The 14,919-nt window shown below is 44.3% G+C and overlaps 1 protein-coding gene across 4 annotated transcripts; it reads right to left on the bottom strand.

Moving 5' to 3' along the window:
- Nucleotides 1–21: 21 nt before the first annotated feature.
- srebf1 (sterol regulatory element binding transcription factor 1) lies at nt 22–14,698 on the bottom strand. Of its 4 annotated transcripts, none has more exons than XM_083931963.1 (19): nt 14,389–14,698; nt 11,743–12,387; nt 9,667–9,833; nt 9,393–9,530; nt 9,071–9,289; nt 8,385–8,499; nt 7,971–8,128; nt 7,574–7,799; nt 7,268–7,449; nt 6,831–7,092; nt 6,402–6,568; nt 6,001–6,169; nt 5,719–5,827; nt 5,090–5,199; nt 4,152–4,284; nt 3,842–4,007; nt 2,893–3,108; nt 2,070–2,181; nt 22–1,719 (listed from the first exon to the last, which is right to left on the bottom strand). In XM_083931963.1, exons 1-19 carry the CDS (start codon nt 14,492–14,494, stop codon nt 1,499–1,501), a joined length of 3,621 nt encoding a protein of 1,206 aa, XP_083788089.1. In that variant the 5' UTR covers nt 14,495–14,698; the 3' UTR covers nt 22–1,498. The 4 variants fall into 4 exon arrangements, with proteins under 4 accessions (XP_083788089.1, XP_083788087.1, XP_083788088.1 ...); XM_083931961.1 differs by having other exon boundaries at nt 7,268–7,452; XM_083931962.1 differs by having other exon boundaries at nt 7,574–7,802.
- Nucleotides 14,699–14,919: the final 221 nt, after the last annotated feature.

Below are 14,919 nucleotides of genomic sequence, written 5' to 3' on the forward strand. Positions count from 1 at the left end.
ATGTAAGCACAGGAAACAATATAGTCTTCTTTAAAAAATGCTTTAATATTTACATCATAAAAGGATGAAACCAAAGAACAAGGAAGAGATGAAAAGTTGTCAGTTAAAGGACATGAATAATACCTTTAAACATGGCTGTGTCTCGTTATCTCAATCCAACGTCTTTCAGTCTTTCACATTAGTGACACGCTATAAAAAAAAAAACACACACACACACACACTGATTCTGGGACAAAAACACATGCCCAATTTTTTTTTTACAGTCTCTAGAAATCAATAAATGGTGGTTGTCTAGGAGCGTGAAACTATAATGACCTAAAGAGCAAGTATTGCTTCTTATGTTGAAGCTACAAAGGGAAACCAGAAGATTCACTACAGGCCCTCTTTGGAAAAAAAAAAAGTATTCAGAATTAATCTGCATTCTGTAACTTGTTGCAAAAGTGCCAAAGGTTTCCGTTATGGTTCGAGTTGTCTGCTGGTGATGCCAGAATTTGGATGATTTCTTTCATCATAGTTGCACACGTGCCCTACCATGGCAACACATGGTACAGTAAGTACATTATTTGGGCCTGGCCAAAAGCTAACAAATAAGAAAAACGTTTCTGGGGAAGAAAATAAGCATTTATCACTCTACTTATGCAAAATACTGCTCAATCAAAAGGTCATACAGATTATAAATACATTTTAAAATATGTACACAGCAAAACAAAATAATGACCTCTATGAAAATAACTTCAAGAAGTCATAATATTACTTATCTCATTGAAATCAGCCTCGCAGGGCTAGTGCAGATAGAGACACAGAGCTTGTACAGTGGGGTCACCTCTCCTCAGATTATCACCAGTAAAAACATGATTCAAATCAACTTTTAACACTATTTCCGTAACCTGCGGAGTGGCTTCCCACCGAACAAGCTCACAGTCTGACCATTTGGTCATTTTGCTCCCAGGAACGCTCTGCAGCTCACTGCTACAACCCACGGAGCACCCCTGCGTGTAGAAGGTGCATCTATGTCAAAAAGCTCAGGGATGAGACTGTAATGAATAAGTGAAGGGCAAATATTTCCGTCATGCTTCACAAACACACACACACATCATTCACACTGAATCGTCCACTTGGATGTCAGGGCCCCACTCTGTGGTCAAACTGTGGCACTGCAACGCATTCTCACGAGGGGATTGAACTCGGTAAGTGAGGGAAAAAATCCTCCTTTATTCTGGTAATAATCCATAGCAACAAGAGTGCAAACTTTACAAGCGCTTCCTGATGTAGGGTCGGGTTGGTGGGAGGGACAGTCCATGAAAAAAATCCTGTCGGTTTGATATGATTCTGTATAGTTTAATTAATCTGTTCAATAGCTGCACGCTATATTGCCAGAGTGTATGCTTGTGTCTCTGCGGGGGGTTTCTTTCCTGTCTGCGTGTGTTTTTGTATTTCAGAGATGGTTGTATGTACAGTGCCCATGCATGTCTCTCAGCCCCTTCCCTCTCCCTTCTCTCTAGCTGTTGGTGACGGTGGTGCCGCTGCCGAGCTTGATGATCATTTGCTGGCAGTCGTGAAGGGTCCTCTTGTCTCCCAGCTTCTCCAGGGTGCGGGCTGCATCTGCCAGCATACCCACCCTTTGGCCGGGAGCCGACAGAAAGGAGGGAGGAAGGTAGCGGCACGCCAACATCACGGCCTCCGCCTGCTCACGCTGGCCTGGCCGCATCTCGCACTCCTCTGCACACAAAAACACAAAGAAAGTTGTTAGTATGAACCGCTGTTAGTCCGTAGTATACAAGGGAGCTTTTTGGATGGTATCAGCCACCAACGGCCAATCAGACTGCGGCAGCTTTTTGTTTAATTACTGATGGAATTTAGTGTCATGAATAACTGGGCAAAATAGATAAGAAGCTGATTACAGCCATTCACTGTCTCTCAGGTAAACTTTAATTGACAAAGTTTCAATGTAACGCACATCTAAAAGCAATGATTGGAAAATAACAGCATCCACAGTTGAATTTTAGCAGTACGTTTCAATATTTGTATGCTACCTAAATACACAAACACACACACACACACACACACACCTGTCTTGGCTCCAGGCGTTGCCCTGCGTCGCAGCGAGCGATCCAGAAGCTGATGTGTGCGGGTGGGACTGGCCCCCGCCATCAGCCTGGCTGTAGCTTCATGAAGGAACAACTGGAAAAAGATGGAGGCAAGGGTAATGAGGAGGTGGAGGAGGAGGGATGATGACTCATACAGAATATTCAGCTCTACCTCAGAAAGACTTTGAAGCCGTGTGAACAACACTGCTAAACACTTGCCTCAGGGGTGGGGGTGTGTGTGTGTGTGTGTGTGTGTGTGTGTGTGTGTGTGTGTGTGTGTGTGTGTGTGTGTGTGTGTGTGTGTGTGTGTGTGTGTGTGTGTGTGTGTGTGTGTGTGTGTGTGTGTGTGTGTGTGTGTGTGTGTGTGTGTGTATGCGTGCGTGCGTGCTGCAACACCTCCCAGCTAATTTCCACAGAGAGCAGTATCGTGGACTGCCTGCAAATACATGCACAGGGAGAGTTTGGATGTATATATGTGCTTCTCTCAATATGTTGCCATTTTTGGCTGACTGCATGTAAGAATCTGTCTCTTCTACATGCCGGTTTATGAGGATTTTAAAGGCACATTGTGATGAGTCATGGCTTTAAGTGCCTGACAATGCAAACACACCATAACAAGGAGTTGCATATGTGTCTTTGTCTTGTTTTTTATAATTCCCATGCCTGTCAATCATATTGTTTGGATGTCTGCTTGTGTATGAATTAGACTGAGAGGTAATAAGATAAGAACATAGTCTTATTAATAAGTCTAACCAAGTACTTGCATGAGCAAACTGACTCAAAATGTAGTGACTGTTATACGTACTCTTCGCATTGCGGGCCTGAAGCTGTGTGCCAGCTTGCGTAGGGAGCTGAGATCCTGCTGAAAGCCTTGGAGCTCCGGTGGGGAGGCCTGGTGAACCCCCACAGGGCCACTGGTACCGGCCGACCCTGACCCTGCAGGACTGGCCCCCTGCTGCTGCAGGCGCCACACGTTGGTCCTCATCACCAACAGCAGATCACACAAGAGCAACTGGACAACCTAGAGTGAGAAATGATAGCTGTATGTCAAACTACAACTCTTCAGCTGCAATTCACAAATATTTGGGAATATCTGGGTGAAATCTGACTCTGTGATTACTTTGAAGAGTAGAATGATAGCTAGATAGATGATACAGATATATTATATGGCTCTAACTATAACAGAGCTCTACTCAAAGTAGAAGGGCATTTTCCACAGATTCACTATGTGTGTGTGTGTGTTCTGCGGTTAGTGGCCCAGCTCTGTGTTGCACTGCAGGTACATTGCACTACGCTGAGACACACATGCAATGCAACTACAATGCACCACAGCTCTGGCCGTAGACGTGCACATGCTGTGAGCTACCTATCCAACAGCATCACCATCTGTTGAGCGCCAGAGGGGAGGACGCCACCGTATCACAGAGAGGAGTCGCTACAGGGGGCCTCGCAGTCTGTGGTAAAGTGTGTGGCATTGTAATGTGAAATCTGTGTGTGTGTGTGTGTGTGTGTGTGTGTGTGTGTGTGTGTGTGTGTGTGTGTGTGTGTGTGTGTGTGTGTGTGTGTGTTCAAGTGATTGTGTGGGCGATTTACAATTTTATACACGCACATGTGTGGGCACATCTGTCACTGTGTGCATGCATTTTTTTTATTTTTTTTAAATATTTCTAATGCAAATACTTTCGGCCTAACAAGACTTGACTTTAAGACGTGCAAATCTGCGAGCGCTTGTGCCTGTGTGCGTGAGTGTGTACCTTGTCTAAACTAGAGCTGTGGCAGTGCGGCCCTAGGTTGAGGCTGTCTCGAAGCAGGGCGCTGGCCTTGTCGATGTAGCTCAGACTCATCTGGCAGTTTTCTGGCTTGGATAGCAGAGCCCGCACCGCCCTGAATGTGTTCAGACACGCCTTGGGCAGAAGACTCCTGACAGAGTGAGGGGGGGGGGGGGGGAGATAGAGGGCACAGGTTAAAGAAGTAGATGTGTGTGTGTGTGTGTGTGTGCGTGTCCTCTGAAAAAAGGACAGGCAGGCTGCAGAACTTCCAGCATGCATGTATGTCCAAACTCACTCTGCATTCTGCAGACTGCGGGGCAGGTGCTCAACAGTCGGATACAGTCTCTCTGCCGCAGTGTCATCTCCTTGGAGCCAGTTGATGATCACCACGGTAACCGAGGACCACCACTTGGAGTGGGGGTCACAGCCTGGGAGTTGGAACAATAACAGTGAAAGGTGAGACACCCACAGACAAACATGCAAATATTTGAATCCCCCGTTAGCCACTTTCAGATTTACTATGCAAGAACACACACACGCACGCACGCTGTAATTTGACCTCTGAATCAATCCGTTTCTCCCCTCTGGCATACTCCCAACATGCTGAGAGAAAGAAGCCATTTTGACGACTCCCTCATGAGGGAAAACTACACACGCACACGTCTAACAATATGCGCAACCTCTACCAAGAAAAGTCTCCTATTAAAATCCCTGTTCGCCTCCCTCTTCCTCCCGCCTCTCAAGGTGATCACCGATTTGACAGAGCTGAAGATAGATGAAGCAATCTAGTGGATGCCTCCCTTTCGCTCAGATCTGGGATACGGGAGGGTAAAGGAAAGTGGTGGGAGGGTCCAAGTCAGCCCAGTTCAAATCACAGTACTCACTGTCAATAATGTAAAAATGAACTTTATCTCAGTGCTTCTTTGCAGGCAAACTGATGAAAATCGAACCGTTGCAGAAAGTGACTTAAAGGTGTGGAAAAAAAGCAAAGGCAATCCTCCCAGAGAAGATAAGTAGTGATGAAGTAGTGAGCCCAAATCTTCACTTGAATGTGTTGATGCACTAAAGCAACAGAAGAAGTCTCAGTCAGTGTTTGGTTGCCAAGCTTTTAGAAGATGTTTTTGGGCTGGGATTCAAAAGCTGCTGCCTTTAATTGCCACCTCTTTGATGTTATATTATCAAAGAGCGCCTTATGTTTTCCATCATTTTCCAGATAAAATGACACCGACTCACCAGTCACAGTGGCCATGTTGGAGCCGATAGCAAAGGACTGGGAGGTGGCACCGGCCGCATCTGATGCACTAATCAAAAGCTGGAGGTACTCTAGGGCATCAGCATACTCCCTGAGGAGAAACACACAAGGGATGGTTATTTTGTCACCACATGGACATACAATGACAATTTCAAATCTATCACTAAGATTTTTATAGTGAATTATGTTACCCTTATTGTTTATTGTCAGTTATTACACGGCTATGTTAAATACTTGATTCCGATTGGTCAATTCCGGCATTCTATGGTCTGTTATTCAGCTGCTATGGATGCAGTACTGCTCATAGTCTCTGGAGGACAATTTTGAAATAAATATTTTGTCTCAAATGACTGATTTCTTTAATAAGCAGTAGTGTAATAAGCAGGAAAACATATAGCAAGTGGGTCATTATTGCACATTAAAGCCCTTCAGGGTGATTTAAGACCTGTCTGGGTTCAATTCATAATAATGACCCACTCGCTCTACATTATCCCTCACATAGTAAATCAACCATGGAATTCAAATAAATAGTATTATGAATGGAATGCACATTCCAATGGGGTGAAAAGTACCAAAAACAGGTATTTGGAAGAGTGTTAAGTTTTCTCACCCCTCTCCCTGCCCAGGGCTTTTCTCTCCATGAGGCTGGGCCACACAGTACAGAGCTTTCTCCAGGAGGTGTTCCCTGAATGCCTGAGTCACCTGGGCCAGAGGATCCACTGTAAGAGTACAAACAGACCATTAACATGACAAATACAACCGCCTGAGAGTGCATCTACAAAACTGGGATTGAAGCCTTATGTGGCAAATTTGAAGAGGATTCAAGACCATAAATTATTAATCATGGAACACAGTTACACATGGAAGGGTACTTTATTTTGTCTGTACTGACCGGTATTGCCAGCCTGGCTGTAGATGCTCTCTTTAGGGGTGCTGCGAATGGCCCAGTCCCCATCCACAAAGAAGCGGTGACCTAGTGGGTGACACAGCCACTGCATAGCTGGAGGCACACTGCCACTGGATGACAGGCATGCCTGGCGGGCACTGCTCAGGAACACACGCTATCAGGATAAAATATCAAAGAAATAACTTAAGTTCTTTCACTCTCATTTCTTACATAAGTTGAATGTGAATGGAGTTACACAGCTTATAGTTTACTAATGATGTTTAAGCAAGCACCATGTTGATGTTAATTATACATGGAAGAAGTACTTCATTTTGACAGCATCCACACAAAAGCAATATAAATAACTGAGAAAAATGGTCGTGCATGTGCAAACCAGGGAGACTCACAGAGGTAAAATGCAGGATCCTTGGCATGCTGGCTTTGACCCGTAGAGCTGCTGAGACGTAGACCTCAGCCAGACTGGCTACAGGCAGACAGGCACCGGCACACTCTGCCAGGTTCACCGCACTTAGAGCCATGTTTACTGCTGAAAGGTGGCTACCATTCAGCTTACCTTTATACACACAAAATAAGACACAAAATGTGTTTAAATAAACTATTTTACAGGTAATAATAGTGATGTGATAATCATAAAAAGTCAATAAAGCTTTTATTGGCACTGAATCAACATAAGCTGACCCTTGCAGCAGAAAAGAAGGGTGCGAGTTGCTCTTTAATCACCTGAGATTATTCCCACTTCAATATGCCACCCTACAGTGTTCAGTCTCCCACACTGATTTAATTTAGAAATAGTTTTTTTTCCCCCACCAACTGACCTGTCATGTGAAGCTGGTGCAGACGGTGATAAACCAGGGCGGCGTCGCGGCTGCTTTTGGAGGCATCCTCCTTCAGGGGGCGGTCAGACCGAAGCCCCCCGGCCCTGGCAGCCAGCCAGCGGCCCACCCAAAGGCGCTGGAGGCAGAATCTTAGCAGGGACCAGAGTGCAGCACAGGCCAGGTCCAATTGGGAGATAGGTAAGGGACGACCGAGAGCCTTCAGACAGGTCCATAGGTTCTGACTGGCCTGGGCAAAATCTCCCTGGAGAGGGTATCAAAGATCAATGATGATAACGAAGAACCGATATAAGGGAACGCTGGAGGAAGAATCCAGTGACATAGATCTTTCTTTGGAATTTGATGTTGCTTTTAAAAATGATCAATATTCTCCATAAGGATCATTAAAGGTTGTTAATGAAGAAAAAAAAAAAACATACTCTTGCTAGGTCCAGGTCAGCCTGCTTTCGGTGCCTCCAGAACAAGACTGAGGATCCAGAATGAGGTCTGGTTACAGGCTCTCCATACACCAACAGTCGGATCAGAACCCCCGACACCAGAATACCATTCATTAGCCACACCAGTATAGTTGGCAGCATCCAGTCCATCCATCCCCACGAGTCTGCTACAGAAGATATTTCATTTACCATTTTAAGTGTCATGATTTACTGTACGTTACATCACATGGAATCAGCTTCTTATATAATTTTAAAACTGCTCATTTTTGTAAAAAATCTTTGTTTTACCTGCGATATCCACACCCAGGACGCTCCTCCCCGCGTGATGTGGAACGGCAGCTGCTGCTGCGCTTCCGGCTGAGCTGCTCCCGGATGAGCAGAGCAGGGCGGCAAGAGGGTTGAGGGAGAGGAAGAGGAAGGTGAAGGTGCACAACGCCATGCGGGAACGGTCCAACATGCCGCTGGCACTGCCTCCTGCTGCCGATCTATCTATGTCTGTCATGCCCATGCTCGGCTGCTGAGAAGAAGAGAGACCAGAGAGGTACAGTTATTTTAGAGATAAATTCAAGGTGACAAAAGTGTAGAAATAGACAGATTTTATTTTGCTGATGAAATACAGTGCTGATTGATTGAGGATTTAACCTGATACTAAGCATGTATGCATTTATCGCGACAGGCTGCATACCTTTGTGTCCTCCACCATCGGACTGTCAGGCTCCGAGTCACTGCCACAGTGTGAGAAGGAGGTGGGGGAGCCCACGTCCGAGGCTGGCGGGGTTGGCAGCTCGTTCTTCACATCAGCCGGTCCATCCACCTCCATGGCAACCAGGTCCTTAAGAGACTCTGAGGAAAAGATGAAAAGGAAAGACGAGGGGAGTAGTTAGTGGGGTTAGTCAGGGGCACAAAAGTAAAGACATGTTCCACCTTTAATTCCTCGTACTTATAGAAAACCATTTTCACTTGTGTCATTTCAGGATACAAGTAGCTATCTATAGACCTCCCCACAAAACATCAACTCAATGACTTACTTTAAAAGGAAACTGACTGAAATTGCAGAGAAGCTGTTATGGAATAAAGGCGAAAGGTTTTAAGCACTTACTGTTTTTCTGGGCTGCCATTTTAAAAGCCATGTTTTCCTGTTTGAGTTTCTGGTTGACTTGCTGAATGTAACGGATATAGTCGATGGCTTTCTTCAGCACTGCCGACTTGTTGAGCTATGAGAGAGCAGAAACAACAAAATATAGGATTAGCTTCCTCTTCTCAATGATGCCGATTGCCTGATTTTTCTTTGGCATGGTGATTCTCATATTCCTCCTTTTCAAGCTCATACTTATTTTGGGTGTCTACTAGAACACCTTTACACGTTTTAATGTTCAAAAACACATTCTTTTTTCCCCATACGATCTGTCTGAATATACCTGTATTCACCCTCTGGCTGAAACGCTCTGTTTTAGCACCTGTCTCTCTTGAAAAGACCAGTCTGTTCTGATTGGCCAGCGTCTCCAGGTCTTTTGGATCTGTGCTCTGCACTAACATTGCAGTTGTGGAATGACTGCAACGGCACTGTAGCAGAACTTTCTGTCTATATATACTATAGTTGTGATATCACAACTGTACAGAAGTCCTAAAGGCTCTTCTAAAGTCACAGTTTCTCAATATGGGCTGTGTGCATTGAGGTGTTTTGATACTTTCACAGTATTTATACAGCACCTGCTTTATAATAAAAAAACACATGATACTCTCATTTTTTACCATATGGGACCTTTAAATGATACTCATTCCGACCTTGGCCTCAGTACCAGCGACCAGATCTTTGAGTTCGATGATTTTGTCATTAATAGAGGAGCGGTAGCGCTTCTCGATTGCATTGTGGGCTGTGCGCTTCTCTCCCTTGTGTGGCTGGCCCACTGGCTTGCCGCTGATGGCGATGCGGTTGATGGGCATCTTATCAGTATCCACCATGACAGGCACTGTGGTCAGGATGGTGCCACCACCCATAAAGGCCTGGTAAATAAGGAGAGACAATTAGGGAAAGTTACCTAAAGAATGAGCAGTAAAAACCATATTTGATCATTGTGTGGTATTGAGCTGCACATGATGCACCCACCTGCAGTGAGGCACTCTGTACTGTGCTGGTAGTGGCCAGGGATGTAGGCGAGGCAACAGTAGAGACTATGCAGGGGTCATGCTTCAGAGTGGTCAGTAGCAGAGACTCAGCCTTGATGAACTGGGGTTGTAGCAACACCTGCGAAGACACAAGAACAATAAAGATATAAAGTTCTGCTTTTGGTTCCATAATACACAAACAAGGAGTGCACAGCATTTCTTTTGTGTGTACAAGTCCATTCAGGCCCAATCAGGTGCCAGTCTAACACACTTACAGGTACTTGTTGTATGTGGGGCGCAATGGTTTGAACCGGCGGGCTTGCTGACGTGGCCAGGAGAGGAGAAGTAGTGGTCAGCCCTTGGAATTGAGCCTGGATGGTCACTGGCTGAATACTTGGAGGTGAGGATGACAAGACGGTGGTGGGCTGGCTCACGCTGCTGACTGGAAAATAGACAAAAAAAAATGATTTCAGCCTTAATTCCTAACCATCATTTACATTCAGTAAGGGATAATGCCTGACAAGGCGTCCATTACCAAGAATTAAGAGACCAAAACCACAGGTTTAACCAATACCTGGATCAACCATTACCATCCTATTAGGTTCTTATGCAATGGAAACATCAGATATTTAGAAACGACACCTCCTAGAACCCTCTGAAAGCTTGACGTTATGCTAGCAAGATTCAAACTTAATAACAATCCACATGTTTAACAAGAGGACTAGCTAGATATCCATCCATGGCATTGTCCCAAAATAAATATCAAGATTTTGAAAAACAAATGATACGCCATACGGTTGGTCGCAGCCCGAAGTAGTGAGATGAATAGCGAATGGGATGTAAGAGGATCGCTGTAATACTGAAGTGTTAGTCACTGTCCTGTGGTGTTTGGAGGACTAGGCACTGAAGGACTAGACTCAGTTTGATTAACAGGTTTTAATGAGCAATCAGCACGAGTCAAGTATACACACCAACCATGGTATAAGAATGAAAAATTGTATGAAATATCCACAACAACGAACCATGTCATGGCCTGCTTTTAGTAACTGCAGAGTAAAGTTTAAACTTATTAATCTAGTTCTACAGTGCAGGAAGTACACGCACACGCACACGCACACACACACACACACACACACACACACACACACACACACACACACACACACACACACACACACACACACACACACACACACACACACACACACACACACACACACACACACACACACACACACACACACACACACACACACACACACACACACACACACACACACACACACACACACACACAACTTTGTTAATCACTTGAACATTTCAGGAATTTCAGTGACATCAGAGTCCAGCAAAGAAAGAAAGCAAAGTGTATCAAATAGCTCCAGTATTCATTTTTAATGCTGTGATGTGGCAGTTTGTGAACACTACTGGTTTAATGCAACTCACTTGGGGGGAAAAATTAAGATGCATTGTGATTTTCTCTTGAAATATTACAGCCCGAAGCAGCCAAAGCCAATTCTCAATATTATGATCGACTGTTACAATTTTCTAAGACCGGGCTCAATGTTTCTTACAGCTGAACAGCTGGATGGGGAAACGTAACGGATGCAAACGTGTGCCGTGTTTATGTTCTCATCTAGGCTGCTTCTCGAGTTTGAGCGAGGATGGGCTGTGATGGGTGTGAGCAGCCGCAGCCGTTTTCTATAGGTTTGTAGGCCAATGGGTGAAATAAAATCTCACTGGAAATAAGTGATAACAACATTCAGTGTGTCACCTCATGTTTCTTATCAGCTCAGGCTGGGCTAAACATTGCAATCAACCTGTCACTACCAGGATTAGGGAGTTTAAAGGAGAAGTAATGAACATTTATTGCATCTAAGACAATTCAGAAGAAACATTCGACTTGCCACTTCTCCCACTACAAAAAAACAGGTTTCATATTATTCATTCATTTATTTAGCTCACAGACTCTCAGCCGCTGAGCAAAGTCTATAAGAGTTCAGCTGAGGGTTGAATAACCTTGTGTTCTAGTTGGGTAAATTCAATATACATGAATAGCAGACACTGGGGAAACCCTGGGCAGTGAGTGTTTGTTAGGTAAGAACATCATGCTTTGGACTCATGAGGTGGTTCGTGGGCGTTCTGTGCCACTGTAAATAGTCCAGGAGCCGTCACCTTTTATCTGAAGGTCAATAAAACAGCAATGCATCCAGCAATTATAGCATGGGCATTATAGCTCATTTCAGCTTAAAATGTAGCATTGATCTCTTCTTTAAAAGTCATTTAAAAGACCTGTAGATAGCCAATATAGGCACTAGAATAAACCTGCATTACCATCAAAGAGTGCTTACTTGTGTAGCTGTTCTGAATGTTGTAGTTGGTCCGGACCTGTTGGGACTGAGTCTGGGACTGAGTCTGGGCCTGAAGTTGTGTCTGCAGCTGGGGCTGAGGTGGAGTCTGCGGCTTGGGCTGAGGTGGAGTCTGCGGCTGGGGCTGAGGTGGAGTCTGCGGCTGGGGTGCAGGCGAGGAAAAGAGGGCCTGAGGCATGGAGCTGAAAGCTGGGTTCGGTGCTGGTGAGCCATGAGGTGATGCTGTCTGGGCCGGGGCAGACGGGCTGAGAATGGGTTGGGGCTGCTCCACCTTGGGTTGACTGAGGCTCTGAGCCTGCTGCGGGGAGGCCGGCTGCTGCCTCTGTGTGGAGTTGGGCACCTGGGCCAGGGGAGACTTCTGGAAAGTGGGAGGCTGGAAGGCCTTGTCCGGGGTGGAGGAACTACGGGTGATGGGAGGGCCCAGGAGTGCATCCAGGTGGGGGCTACTGCTTAGGATGGAAGAGGAAGATAAAAGTGTAGGTGTGGTAGTGGTGGTTGGAGGGGAAGTTGAGTTGATGGACTGGGTCAAACCAGGAAGCTCTTGGGTGGGAGGAGGCCCTGTGTATGGAGGGTTATCAAACAGTCCTCCAAACTCCATGTCCTGGTTGCTGATGAGCTGTAGCATGTCTGAAGAGGGAGAGAAATCAGAGCCGCCACGAATCAATCAGGGTTTATGATATAACAAATCAGAGAATAGGCTACAGAGTGCAATAGTAATGGTGCAAAATATAATAATCACTGTGTAAAAATCTTTATGCATGAAGAAAGTAAAGGAAAATCTAGGTAGCTTTTACTGCAGCATTGGACAAAAAAAGCAGCATTTTGCCCCAGAAAGAGATAATATCAGATTATAAAATGAAAATACAAATCAAATATAACACATACAAAACTATAATAGTGCACTAAGGTTGAATACCAGAATGTTAAACTTCGATACAGGATGAAAAAAACGATACTCGATACCTCTTGCAATACCACGGTAAAAAGAAGAAAAAGTCCATGGTACACAAATTTTTTTTTTTTTAAATTACAACCTGCACACAGTGCTGTTTCAGAAAAAGTCACTGAACACAAAATCAGTTTAATTTAATCTAATGTCCGTTAAATGGGCCAAGCTACTACTAAGGATGAGCAGAAAATTGGTCATGTATACTTTGACAAACATATATGAAAGAGTTGTGAAAATAATTTGATTAGGGTCTCGCAAGTGACTTATCCGTTACTATTTGTATGATACGAGCAAAGAGATCTGAAATATTTGAAATGTATATATATATATATATGCCTTGTGTGTGTGTGTGTGTGTGTGTGTGTGTATATACACATATACACATATTTACAATATATAGAAGCTCAACAGGGATATACTGAGGGGAAAAAACTGAATGTATGTTGTGTCTGCAGTGAAACGCAGCTCCCTGGATTTGTAGTCCAGTGTTTTGTATGAGGTGATCGCTCCTGACCAATCAGAGCGCGTCTCAGAGACTTGCAATGTTGATCAGCCCAAGACAGGGAAAGAGAGCGAGCGCTGTCTGCTCCGCGCGAGGTTACCATCGAGCAGCATCACCGAGGGGTTACTGTCGGTCAAATTTAGGGAAGATGACGCGCACCTCTGCAGGATTATGCATTACCATGTACAGTTTACGCAGTGGTGCTTTGCACTGAAATGCACTTTATTATCTTAAAAACAAGATAAGATAATCCCTTATTAGTTCCTCAGTGGGGAATTTGACAGTTTTACAGCAAATGAGGATAGTGCAAAATAACAATAACAGCAATAACATATGCAAAATACAAATTAGAATAATAGCTTATGTCATGTAAAAAAATAAGATATAAGTGTAAAGTCTCTGGGAGAACTGAGAATAATACCACTGATATATCTTATTAAATCATGTTTTCTTTGCTCTACATAATACACCAAGCGAGTTATGAGAATGTGACCATAACACAGATATAATAATAATCACAATAATAATAATAAAGGTAATGTTTTTTTATTTGATATAGTACCTTTTACAGACAAAGTCACAAAGTGATACATTTGTTAAAATATGACCCAAACAGTGACATGAGCAAACAAAAAAATGAATTACCACTGTAAATAAAATGAAGAAGACAAAAAGCATCTGAATTGCTAGGCCAGCATTCAGCTAGAAACGCTTTTTTAAAATCTTAAATAAAAACATATAGAACATTACTGCACACATAAAAGCGCACGTATTTGCAACATACACAAGAAAATAAAATGTTATAATTGTATTTATCGGCAAAAATACGTAGGGATGAGATTTGTGAAGTCGGTCAACTGAGGCAGTGAACCCAGCCCGGAGGAATGAACGACAATAACCCCTGTCTGTGGAGCAGGAGGGGGCGGGGCGCGCTCACGACCATTTAGCAGCACGTTAGCCTCACATATTACACTAATGATGGCCGATTATAGCTAGGCTAGGAGCTGAACTCTTTACAATTAAATCACACGCTTTCCATTGTTCATCATTTAGCCTCACAGACTAAACGTTGGATGTAAAACACAGGAGGCGAGTCAAACTAAACACACATGGCATGCGGGAGCTAGCATAGACGCAGTGTTATTGGTTTAGCTACAACACTGCTCTACTTTCTTACCATCAATGTCGCTTAGGAGGGCCGTGTCAATGTCGCTGGGGTCATTCAGCGACAGCGTTGGATCCAGATTATCCAACGAAGGATCGTCAAAAGACAGGCTGTTCATCTTTACTCTTGTTTCTGGCTTTTCCACTGTAGACTTGACTGGCTCGTAAAAAAAAAGGGACACTTCCAGCCCCCTACATTTGCCAAAAGCGTCAGATCTCCCGAGTCTACCTGCAACACAAGTGAGCAGGAACTTTTTTTTGTGGATGTGTAAACTAACTACTCACTCCTACCCCCCATGATCGTCCAGGGAAACTTGTCAACCCAAAGCCAAACACTGACGCTCAATCAGGACTAACATGCTTACAGCGGCAGCCCGAAAGAACCCACCTAGTCGAGGGTGATTGACAGGCTCGCCAGCCAATCACTGCCCTCGGCACCGGATTTCCCACGTCCCGTTTCTCTGGGTTGTTTTGATTGTCTGACTGAAAGAGAGACAGCACGTGGAACATATGCCATGATTTTATACTTTTTAAAATGTAAAAT

The sequence above is a fragment of the Echiichthys vipera genome, assembly GCF_963691815.1.
Source record: "Echiichthys vipera genome assembly, chromosome: 17".
In the NCBI taxonomy this organism is placed as follows: domain Eukaryota; kingdom Metazoa; phylum Chordata; class Actinopteri; order Perciformes; family Trachinidae; genus Echiichthys; species Echiichthys vipera.

Excerpts from the sequence above, each read along its gene's own strand:
- srebf1 (XM_083931960.1), bottom strand. The coding sequence starts at position 14,494 with ATGAACAGCCTGTCTTTTGACGATCCTTCGTTGGATAATCTGGATCCA. Across the intron at positions 8,129-8,384 it reads AATGGCAGCCCAGAAAAACA|AGTCTCTTAAGGACCTGGTT; the intron begins GTAAGTGCTTAA and ends TCTTTTCCTCAG. Across the intron at positions 4,008-4,151 it reads CGCAGTCTGCAGAATGCAGA|GAGTCTTCTGCCCAAGGCGT; the intron begins GTGAGTTTGGAC and ends TCACTCTGTCAG.